Here is a 12,405-nt window from a genome sequence, read left to right on the forward strand (position 1 = left end):
GAGTCTTGGCCAGGGAAGGGGGCGAGTGAGAGAACCGGGACCGAGGAGATCCCCTGTCAAGGCCATCCTGAAAGAGACGCGATCTATCAATCAATCCAGTTTTAGGGAAAAATCACCCTCCGTGCGGGGACGCTGAGGACAAAGGGATTCCCATTCGTCTATATCTCTGCGTTTCTGCCTCCCACAGGTAAGCTCAGAGAGAGGGAGTGTGTCAAAGAATTAATTTATTGGTTGAAATAGCTCACGCTCCCCCGGCCCGCACGTATTACGGGATTGAATATTCATAGTCGAACTGGAGCGAGGGAGAATGCGGATCCTCTGGGCCGAAACACACCCTGGACTCGCATCGATCCAAAGCATAGATCATTTTTAGACGTGCGTGGGTTGAGGCCTCAGCTTCCTTGGAGAGACTGCAGCTATCATTGGATCGAGGTAATGAATGACGTTCTTTCGTGTCCCGTGCACTATCCAGTCCCTCAAGACATAACTAGCCTTTCCCATCCCTTACCCACTTTCTCCTCTCCCTGACTGATATTGCTGATATTGCACAGTCACCACCACCACGCACGCCTTCCCTCATTCCACAGTTCACACATACGCAACAGGGCCATGGGGACAACAGGCACCCGCACCACGCCTTTGTTTCAACCTTCCTCGTAGCTCTATGACTCTTCCTGTACGAGTTTCAACTTTGGCCACTGATGAGTATCGCGTCGTGTCTCTGTAATCAAGGGGCGTGCTCCAGCGGCTGGATACATAGATAGCTGCATTTGCCTCGGCGGTAAATATGCTAAAATTGGAAAGATACAGAGAAGATTAACATAGTTCCTGTGGAAAGATGATACACAAAATCGTGAAGTGTTCCACATTGAGAGAGAGAGAGAGAGAGAGAGAGGGGGTGAGAGAGTTTAAGTAAGAATGCACTTTGGCCTAGGACACCAAAGAGATTATTAATAGAAGATTCTCTATAGTTATCAGTCCCCGAAGATTGATCGATTGATTGACTAACATACAAATAAACAAGTATGTGGTGAAGAAACGATTGCAATGATAGACAGTGACTTAAATGTTAGGTATGGTTGGTTGTTAAGGTATTTGACTTAAATGTTAGGTATGGTTGGTTGTTAAGGTATTGGGGTGGTTCGGTCATCTGTGTTGATTGCTTTATGAAAGTAAGGAGTAGGTAAGCCTCACTCCTTGCCAGCTACTCGTCCCTGCATGGTTAGTATGTATTAGCGCGTGTATTGGTGTGGTTTTCCTCGTGAAGTTGTGCTAATTGTGGAAGGATTTTTTTTTTTCTTATGTTTATTCATTTATCTATTTATCTATATATTTCATGTAGTAGGGAAACCAACTAAGGGCAACAAAAAAGTGCGATTAGAAAACAAAAAAGCCCCCCTGAGGTGTATTATAGTTCTGGTTTGTAATTTTCAGTCTCGTTCTAATTTTTGTGTTGATTTGAAGTCAGGTATTTGGTCAGATATATTCAACTCCTCGCACAACTTCTTTTTTTTTTTCTTTCTGATCTGTTTCTTTGCTTACTGTTATTTTTGCTCGTTTTCTTTCCTATTCCCATGATGTATTAGTCAGTACAAACTAATTTCCCCTTTTTTTTACATTGCTCCCCAGTTTGACAATATCATATACAACTATCCTTCATACGATTGTTATAATTTCGTGTGTGTGTGTGTGTGTGTGTGTGTGTGTGTGTGTGTGTGTGTGTGTGTGTGTGTGTGTTTTGCGTCTGTTGTGTGTGTCTTTCTGGCTGTGTCTTTGTGTCTTGTGTAGTGTATCGTGAAACAAGCATCGGTTTTCTTTAAATGTTGGGTTTTAGTGATAAGGGGAGACTAAGGTATTTCACAACAGCCAACCTTGCTACGAAGCTTCACCCAGTGAGTGTGTGTGTGTGTTTCACTGTTTGATCTGCTGCAGTCTCTGACGAGACAGCCACACGTTACCCTACGGAACGAGCTCAGAGCTCATTATTTCCGATCTTCGGATACGCCTGAGACCAGGCACACACCACACACCGGGACAACAAGGTTACAACTCCTCGATTTACATCCCGTACCTACTCACTGCTAGGTGAACAGCGGCTACACGTGAAAGGAGACACACCCAAATATCTCCACCCGGCCGGGTAATCGAACCCCGGTCCTCTGGCTTGTGAAGCCAGCGCTCTAACCACTGAGCACCGGTGTGTGTGTGTGTGTGTGTGTGTGTGTGTGTGTGTGTGTGTGTGTGTGTGTGTGTGTGTAATTCACCACAGTCATTTGATGGTCACCCAGCCAGTCTTCCCCATTACGGAGCGAGCTCAGAGCTCATAGACCGATCTTCGAGTAGGACTGAGACCACAACACACTCTCCACACACCGGGAAAGCGAGGCCACAACCCCTCGAGTAACATCCCGTACCTATTTACTGCTAGGTGAACTGGGACTACACTTTAAAGAGGCTTGCCCATTTGCCTCGCCGCTTCTCTGGACTCGAACCCAGGACCTCTCGGTTGTGAGCCGAGCGTGCTAACCAGTACTACGCGGTCTGTGTGTGTGTGTGTGTGTGTGTGTGTGTGTGTGTGTGTGTGTGTGTGTGTGTGTGTGTGTGTGTTTGATGGTTTGAAGTGTATAATGGTAATATCTATCAATTGCTTTTTTTTCTGTAATGCTGTTATATCGGTAAAACTTTGACACATTAACGAACTTCACTGACTAAATATTTCCACTCTTGTCCTTATTTGCATGTTTTATGAATATCCATCATTTAGTTAGAGTATACATTTTCTTGTGATAATGTCTGTTTTGGTCAGTTTTCTTCATACATGTGGTTACTTAGCAGGAAATACCTACGAAAAAATGAACTAGTTGTGAAACGTACCAAGTGCTACACGACATAAGAACGTATTTTACAAGTTAAGACTTACAGTAACGCGTAATGTTTCTCTCTTCTACAGGAGGGCTGAACCACATCCTAATTACCGCTGACTAACAAAGGGTGAACTGAGGCAAAAAACATCTTCAAGGTCTGTGTTTATTATTGTAAATGTTGTTCACTCACACTCACACATAAATATAAAATACCTTAGGAGTTAGAAAACCATGATATAATAGATATTTAAAGCTTCTTACCAAAGGAGAGAGGAACTTGTATTGAGTCCCATCTCTATACAAGACTACCTACGGAGTGTGAATGTGCAGGGCGCGGCGCTTTGCGAAGCCGGTGATGCTGGTTGGAGCGAGGTGCTCGTGAAGTTAAGTAAAGGTATAGACAAGCAAATAACGTTAGAAATTTATAAATATATGCATTAGAAAATATAGTTAATATGGTGGAGTAAATTGATATGATTGACTAAATCCTTATATTGAGAGAGAGAGAGAGAGAGAGAATGTCTGCGAGGTGTTTCGAAACAGAAAACGATACATAATCAGCATCATGGTTCAAATGTCTGTGTCCTCTATGTGTTCAGAGAATGTGTGAAGCTGTGAGTCACAACTACCGTCAGCTGACTAACGGACATCAGGGTAATTCCACGCTAATAGGGCACCATGGAACAAGAGACTATAAAAATGCTTCTGCACTTTCCCGCGACAGTGGCATGAGGCGCTACGCCAGACACACTCACGCATTATAATACAATATAGTTATCTTATTTCTCACGTAATGCTAATATATATGATATAAAAAGTAGTATAAAGGGTAGAAAAGCAATGAAATCCGTGGTCCCACAGGTTACTGCTATACAGATTAGGAATATTGGCAACTATACCTGATATGCAAGCAGACCACGTCCTGACCTGAGGTGTGCCATGACCTGGTCTGGCCCGCCCGTGACCTGCTGCAGCGAGCAGTCTGGCGGCACTCGTTATATACATGATTAGTGGCCGAAACTGCGAGGGAATTGTGACCCGATTCAAGAAACCTGAGCCAGAAGTGACAGATTTCGTGAGACGGAATTGTTTTGATCGAGAAGCAGGTCACGACCCTGACTGGACCAGAGGCTACAGCTCGAGGGAGGAGCCCTTAGCACACTAATGACTAGATGTCCCATCCAACTTTGTTTACACTGGTAATGCACATCCCGGCCCACGCCCACCCCCCTCCCTCCCCACACCCCTTACCTCTACTGGACCCATTCTGACTACATTATCTACAAGACTGCCGCGACAGTCGTCCTCTACAGCTTAGTCTGTCTAGAAGCAGCTGCTACGGGTTATGTTTATACAAAGTGGCTGAGGCAACAGACCCCACAAGGACCTTACTACTCCACCTGCCTGAGGGGCTCCGTCTAACCGCCGGCGGGAGGGAGCCTTTCTAAAGTACTCAAAAAATAATGAAATATCTTCCCTCGCGCCAGCTGACAGCTGGAACACCCTTACGCCGGTGAGGAGTGAGAAGTTCGCCTTGATGAATGAAGCAAGTGCCGGTAACAGCCTCAGTGGGGACGCAAGGAGGAGGTGTGTGGCGTGGAGCGCAGGATGGTGACTGTGTGCAGTGACCGAGAACTCCTGCCGCCCAGATCCCCATGTGGCTGCGGTGAAGACCCCTGCTGGTGACTCGCGACCTCTTCATCAGGTGGAGCGGATCGCGTCGTGCTGCCGCGGCTCAAGGCACGGTGCAGCTTCATGCAAGACGACGACTCCTCGTGTTTGTATAGGTACGACTTCAAGGCGAAAGACTTGCCGCAGCGGGTGCAAGCGTAAGGCTTGAAGCTGGAGTGTGTCTGGACGTGTGCCCGAAGGTTTGACTTGTCGGCGAAAGCCTTGCCACACATGCTGCACCGGAACGGCTTCTCTCCTGTGCAAATGGAACAATAGATCATTAGGTCATGATGATCGTGATAGGAAGAAAAAATTAACAACTATTATTGTTGTTGCATTCTTCACCATCATTACATTACAGTAGTAGTAACAATAGGAATAACTATAGTACCAATAACTGGAGAAGAAAAAGAAGAAGAAAAGGCAGAGTTGTTGTATCAATGCATAATAGGCAGTGGGCCAAGTGTAACCACGGAGAGATGCTACTGAATTCAAGGCCGCGACGTGCCATTCTGGGACCTCGCGGTGGCTTGCGTGATGGGCGGGAGACAGACGAGTGACGGCGGCGGCAGAAAGCAAGGGAAGTGGGACAGGAGGTGTGCGGTATGACTGCTACCCTGGGAGAGCGTCAGGGAGCGAGAGAGACGAGGAGGGATTGGGAGGGCCGGTGAGTGAAGGGCATATATCAACTCCGAGTTATCTGTCACAAGGGAGGCTAAAATTAGGTACGTCTAGAGGTAGGGGTCACCTGTGTGAGTCCTGATATGCCCCTGTAGCAGCCAAGGGCGCGAGAAACATTTGCCACATGTCGGACACTTGCAGCCTTGGTTGTGGGTCCGCATGTGTTGGCTGAAGGCGGGCGTGCTCACGTACACCTTATCGCAGTAAGGACACTTTCGGGCGGCCCTCTTGTCGTCCGGGGAACGATGCGTCTGCCTGGGGACAGCAAGAAGTGGTCACGCATCACGTACCTTTGGGTTGTGGTCATGGTTGCATTTACTTCTTAGTTTAAATGAGACAAAGAAGATTCGTTGTTGGAAAATGACTCATTAAGTGTGTTACACACACACACACACACACACACACACACACACACACACACACACACACACACACACACACACACACACACACACACACACACACACACACACACACACATTCTCTCTCTCTCTCTCTCTCTCTCTCTCTCTCTCTCTCTCTCTCTCTCTCTCTCTCTCTCTCTCTCTCTCTCTCTCTCTCTCTCTCTCTCTCTCTCTCTCTCTCTCTCTCTCTCTCTCTCTCTCTCTCTCTCTCTCTCTCTCTCTCTCTCTCTCTCTCTCTCTCTCTCTCTCTCTCTCTCTCTCACCCGCCTATACGCACGACCCCTGCCAGTATCATCGACCTTGAACACATTCACATTTATAATCTTTCGGGCACGCATCACCCAGACACAACACTGCCAACGCAGGTCAATGGGGCATAGGGGGTGGAGGGGCTCTGGCACGACGCCCCCTCCCGTAACACCTGCTGGCCGTCTCTTTGTCGGGCCTCGAGGTGCGCGGTAATGGTTAGTACTCTTAAGGCAGAAGTGATAGCGGGGCTGACGAAGAGCGGTGGCTGAGAGTCGCACCTTTGTCTATTATGTCAAGGTATCACATCACCACCACCGCCACCATCACTACCACTATCACTACCATCGACGCCACCACCGTCACTCTCACCACTACAGCCACCACCACCGTTTTACTATTGTTAAATATTATACGTATTTCAGAGTTCTGTAGGTGATAATTAGCATGTTGCAATGTTGGTCTCAGCTTACCTGTGTCTGGCGAGGTTAGACGAGGTGGAGTACGTCCTGCCGCACTCTGGACAGACATGGGCGTCCCTCACTGAAGGAGGCGAAGGCGTGGCGGGCGGCGTGGGGGTAGCAGGAGAGTTCTCAGGAGTGCGGGGCGGAGTGGTGCTCAGGTTGAGAGGCAGGTCATGGTCGTGTACTGCGGTGATGATGGTGGTGTTGGCGTCAAGCTCCAGCACCGGCGTGGGGCTCTCCCTGTTGGGCGGGAGCGGCGTAGTGGGAGGTGGCGGCAGATGCTGCGGCGGCGGTGGTGGCGGTGTGGTGTAATGGTTGGGGAGGTCCTCCGGGCGCAGGGCGGCGAGCCATGGCTTGTCCGCACACACCAGAGCGATATCAGCGAGGAGTGTGAGAGAGTCGTGGGGGCCCGCAGGGGAGGGAGGCCAGGGCGTCTCGCCGCGGGGCGGAGACGAAGGCGCCGCAGGACCCTCCACGCTGGTGTACACTACGCCGGCCTCGCCCATGCCTGCCGCGGACACGAGATGGTGAAGGGGTGTTCTTCAGCGTCTTGGTACATATAGCACAGCACACCGATGCACTAAACCCAAAGTGCCTCACGTGCGAGTAGGAGCCACTTGTTCCTCGCGCGGTGGTGGCGGCACTGGAGGTAGCGGCGGCCGGTGGTTGGCACGGGTGCCCCGTGCCACGTGCTGCCTCACCCACACCTATTTTGAGCTTTCGCGCCCCCTCTGCTCCTCCGCTCCCTCCCCTCAGCCCCAGTTGCTGCACCCACACTCACCTTAATACAAACTTCTTGAGAATGTTGGGTTGAGGCAAGCTCCCGTCTACTCTCTCTCTCTCTCTCTTTCTTTTTGTACCGCTCCGTATCTTTCTTAGGCTTCTTCACACTTGCAACATCCTCAAGTGACAGAATCTTGCTCTTTACTTATATCGCACCATCACCTTCATCACCATCATCTCCTTTATCATTTCGATGAGATGTACGAGTCCGCATTCCGCCGTCTTCCTTAGCCCAGTATATCATCAGTCTTGTCCTTCCTCCTCACTTATTTCCCTCATGCAGATAAGGACTGATGACTTACAGGCTCACTGCCCTGCCATTCGCACATCCAAGTCACTGTCCTTCCCGCACTACTCCTGAAGCTCGGCGCCATCTCAGCTCGGAGCCGTGAAAACTACAATTTAAGAAAACGATGCAGCGATGGTGTGGAAATAGTTAATAGCGAACCCACCTCCGCACACGCCCACCAGTGACTGTGACCCGGCAATCTTTCCAAGTTCCGCCAGAGCCATTTCCTCAAAGATTCAGGGTCACTCAGTCTTTGTCGATCATCCGGGTGGCTGAGTCATCCACTTTGCATGGGGGCTGTTGAGGATTTTACTCGCCACCCGTCTAGCGTGCGTGGAATGCCGGTGTCTCAGCGTCTTGGCTCATCTGAAAGACTTGTTGTTGGGTACATATGTTGAGGTATGGTCGAGGGGCACAGCGAGAGAGGGATGGCAAAATCCTGAGTTATTGCGCGGGTGAAGAGAAGTAGGATAAAAAGAACGATGAGGGGAAGAAGAAGAAGAAGAAGAAACACTCGACTAACTCCCCTTTGCACTGACAGGGAGGTCGGAACGGCAGGGGGAAGGAAACTGAGGGGATTTTCCGCAGTGACGTTATCTGCCAGGTGTTGCCCTCCCCTTCCCTCCCTCCGCTAGGCCCAGGTGATTCTTGGCAAGGGAACCACATGCCCCGCCCCACAACGCCCCACCACGCCACAGCACGCCCCGGACCACATCCCGCTGAGGCCCCGACATCGCCCTACCTCCACCTTCACCTCCCTCACCACCACCGTCTGCTCCCTCATTTTGATGGTCGTGAACATATGAAGACAGGTGGTGGCGAGGGAGAAGGAGTGGGAGGCAGGCAGGTGGGTGGTGATGGAGGCAAGGTAGTGAGGTAGGGACGCGAGCCAGGTAATTCTAAGATGGCGGCAGGTGGTAGCAAGAAGGCAGACAGGTGGTGGTTATGGTTATGGTGGTTGTGGTGGTGGCGGCTGTGTGTGAAGGTGGTGGAAAGACAAACAGGTGGTGATAATGTGTGAGAGAGAGAGAGAGAGAGAGAGAGAGAGAGAGAGAGAGAGAGAGAGACCTGGGCAAAAAAACAGGGTTAAAATTACAGGAGAGAGAAAAATAAAGTTGCAGGAAGCGTAGATGAAAGCCACAGAGAGAGAGAGAGAGAGAGAGAGAGAGAGAGAGAGAGAGAGAGAGAGAGAGACAAGGGAAGAAGAGGAGGGACTGTGAGGAGGGCCACGTGAGATGGGGATGGCGACGAGGCAAGCCTGGCACTGATTTGGCACTGGCCCAGGTGGTGGAGGTGGTGGCGATGTGCTAAGCGCCACCTGCCTCGCTCCTGCCCTGCCCACGTGTCCCATAACCATAACCCACCACCATACACCTCACATTACCATGACACGCAAAGCCTTCCCTCCTCCTCTCTTCGTTCTCTCCTCTACCTACCATCCCCTTCCCTCTTTCCTCCCTTTTTGTATAATTGAATTCCCATAAACATAATCCCACACCATGTACCTCCCATTACCCTAACATGCAAAGCTTCTTCCTCTCGTCCTCCCTCCCATTTAACTTTCCTCAGTATGATCTTAATTGTGAAGTACATTATGGAAAGTATTTGTGTAATTAAGTCTCATCAAAGTATCATTTACCTTCATACAGAGCCCATTACGATGAAACCCTTTTATACCTCCCCTTCCCATCATGTTTTTAAATCTAATTCCTGTTTAATTTCATTCCAAATCCAATACCATTAAGCTCCTATTGTCATGAAATACTCTTCTGCACCTCCTCCTCCTCCTCCTCCTCCTCCTCCTCCTCCTCCTCCTCCTCCTCCTCCTCCTCCTCCTTGTAAGCTTCCTGATAAGAGAGTACTGGTGTTAAATTCGGATGATGACACGCTGTCCCTGTGGCCTCACTTCATTAGGGTCACAAATTCCCTCAGACAAGAATGCAGATGCGGACGTCGTGGAGAAGGCGTCAAGAAAAAAGTAGCCCAGTAGCCTAGTTACCTCTTTGTGGCCTCGACGTGGTCCTTGGCACCTCATTCAAGACGGAAACCAAGAAGCTGTCCCTGTGTGCTCTCTCTCTCTCTCTCTCTCTCTCTCTCTCTCTCTCTCTCTCTCTCTCTCTCTCTCTGGCCGTTTCTGTGGTTCAAAACTTGAGTATTCTTGCTATTTCTCCCACAAAAGTTCATGCCGATAGAAAAATGCGATTATTTATGATTCAATGTCCTCCTTACTTCTCCCATGAAAGCTCCCCAAAATAGAAACCCGAAAAATTGCCTGTCTTGTCTCCCTGGTGGGTTTTGTAAGGCTGACAGTCACTATTTATGATGAAATGTTCCTGTTGTGTCTCGTGTAAATGACCTTCAAGATAGAAACCAATATATGTCACTATCTGGTTTCCTTGTTCATTTCTTCATTTGCTTATTTCTTCTCGGGATAGAAAACAAGATTCTGTCTATGGGTGGTTTGTATGATGAGTTCTTAATTTATTAGGTGCACTAGCCATTATTAGTTCATATTTCCTTCATTTCTCCTCAAAATAGAACCCAAGAAAGTCTCCTTGTGTGGGATCTATAATGGTTTCTATGAGCACACCTATCACCAACCCATGAGAAAACATCCTCGTCATTTTCCTCTCAAGAATCTCTCCTCGTGTGGCTTCCAAAATGGTGTCTTTAATCTCACCAATCACTACCTCATGACAAAACATTCTCGTCATTTTCCCCTCACGAAGGTCTCCTCAATGTGCCCGGCGTCAGGCCCTTAAAATACTAATGTCCGTGGTCTTCGTTCTCTTCAGGGTGAGGCAGTAACAGTGATGGGGTCCATACTTGGCACGGGCAGCGAGGCGGGTGGCGAATCGTATTGTGCCTCATGGGAAGGTTTAGTGAGCCATGATTCATCTGTTTCAGCCTGACTTGGGGCTACTATATTTGTTTAGGGGATAGAATTGACTCTTACGTAGCTACTGCTTTATCTTGCTGGTGGTGCATCGGTTTTTCTCCTCCTCCTCCTCCTCATCCTCATCCTCATCCTCATCTTCCTCCTCTTTATTGTTGATTTTTGTTCTTGTTCTCATTCTCGGCCTTGTCATCCTCGCCCTCGTTTTGTTTCGTCTTATTCTTCTTCGTATTCTTATCATTTTTCTTAGTCTACTTTTGTTCTCCTTCCCACTACTACTACTACTATTACTACTACTACTACTACTACATTCTTTCCTTCATTCCTCCTGCTCCCCCTCCGTTCACCATCTTTCGCACTACAGCACATCACACCTCTACTTTCACATCACCAATACCTTCCCGTCATGAATGCCGCTCAACACATCACACGCCGCACCACTACACTCCATCACAGCTTTAGCCAACTTGTCACGGAGGGCGGAACAGGCAAGTGAGGAGGAAGACAGGTGCCTGCAGGTGTCGGAGGCGGCGACGGCGAAGGGAGGCGGGGGAGGGGATAGACGAGGGCAAGGAATAGATAGTTACACAAGCCTGGCAACCTCACTACACCTTACTGCCACTCATATTTCTCCCTCAGATTAAAGAGTAAGCAACACCCACGACCACCTGTCACCACCACCACCACTGCCACTGCCACTGCGTCAACGGGCCCTGGTGGTGGTATTGCTGGTAGTGTTTGGTTGTCTTGGTGGGAGGAAAGAGGAGGAGGGGAGGAGGAAGAGGATAGGAGAAAGTGGAGGAGGATAGGAAGAGGATAAGAGGTGGAGAAGGATAGGAAGAAGATAGTAGTAGGAGGAGGACGAGGAGGAGAAAGACACAAAGCTAGCAATCATCGATATATAAACTTCATTCACTAAGTAGATATTCATTTTTAGCAAACATCTTCCTGCTGAAGTCACAAACGATAGCGATGCAAGAAAAGCAACACGAGACACGAGACTCCTGGCATTCACTCTTTCTTGCCTTGTCCCAGACCCTCGACATAACTTGGTCCATATTCTGAAACATTTTGTCGCATTATCTGCAAACTTCCGTCTCTAATGGAAGTCACTGAGGAATTCAAAAGATGTCTCCTTGACCACTGATAGTTTACCAAGCCTTCTCGTCCTTTAAAATCAAGAAAACATCGCAAGAATTCGCATAATCATCCCTGTCGTCTTTGAAAACAGTCCCAGTGAAATATTATAACGTTTAAGAACACGAGCCAACATCAGAGGAGATTGAGCAAAGACGCACCTTGAGGAATGCACGTTTGCTTTCTCTCGCAGCTTCTCCCATCAGTCCCCAGCAGACACTTGGACGAGTGAATCAAACTGGTGAGAGTAAGAGCAAACTGAACAACAGATGCAAGTGGCGTGGTTATAAAGTAAGATTCTGATAATGGAGTGATGAAAATTGAAAAAAAAAAATGGTTTTGTTTTGGTCCTGTATCGTAGAGAGAGAGAGAGAGAGAGAGAGAGAGAGAGAGAGAGAGAGAGAGAGAGACAAGAGGGATGATAGGAAACATGGCTCAAGGGAGGGATTATTTTGGTCTCGGGACGCCACCAGCTTCCTGTCACGCATCTCCCTCCCACCCTCCCCTCTACCCTCCTACGCCCCCTCCCTCTACTCTCCCTCCTTCCCTCTACTCTCCCTCCCTCTCTCCATCCTTCCCGCTCCACACAGGCACACTTCCCACACACTTCCGCTCGCTCTTTAAACGTCTGGTAAGGTTTAAAGATCCTGCCCATTAGAACGTTCCTTTAAACCTCTCCTCACTTCTCCTTTCCCTTTAACCCTTAGAGAGAGAGAGAGAGAGAGAGAGTGTGTGTGTGTGTGTGTGTGTTATCACGTTCTTGAGCCGCACGTGGCCAGAGAATTTACCTTAGGAAAGAAAAAAAAGAGGGAAGCGTGGCAGGAACAGATGCACGTGTTGTCTATCATCACCTCCTCCTCCTCCTCCTCCTCCTCCTCCTCCTCCTCCTCCTCCTCCTCCTCCTCTCCAGGTAGTAATCAAAAAAGGGTTTTCTTGAGTACTCTCTCATGACGCCCGTGCCAACCTTTTC

At 48.9% G+C, this 12,405-nt stretch overlaps 1 protein-coding gene and 1 non-coding gene across 2 annotated transcripts; one reads left to right on the forward strand and one right to left on the reverse strand.

Annotated features, from left to right (window-relative positions):
- Nucleotides 1-770: 770 nt before the first annotated feature.
- On the forward strand, nt 771-873 carry LOC123505258. Its single transcript, XR_006675109.1, has one exon. It is a non-coding gene; the product is annotated as a U6 spliceosomal RNA (small nuclear RNA).
- A 2,140-nt stretch (nt 874-3,013) lies between these two features.
- On the reverse strand, nt 3,014-7,931 carry LOC123504798 (zinc finger protein SNAI2-like). Its single transcript, XM_045255630.1, has 3 exons — nt 6,340-7,931; nt 5,284-5,471; nt 3,014-4,791 (listed from the first exon to the last, which is right to left on the reverse strand). The coding sequence occupies exons 1-3, from the start codon at nt 6,834-6,836 to the stop codon at nt 4,430-4,432; spliced, it is 1,047 nt and encodes a 348-aa protein (XP_045111565.1). The 5' UTR covers nt 6,837-7,931; the 3' UTR covers nt 3,014-4,429.
- Nucleotides 7,932-12,405: the final 4,474 nt, after the last annotated feature.

The sequence above is a fragment of the Portunus trituberculatus genome, chromosome 17 (assembly GCF_017591435.1).
Source record: "Portunus trituberculatus isolate SZX2019 chromosome 17, ASM1759143v1, whole genome shotgun sequence".
Taxonomy (NCBI): Eukaryota; Metazoa; Arthropoda; class Malacostraca; order Decapoda; family Portunidae; genus Portunus; species Portunus trituberculatus.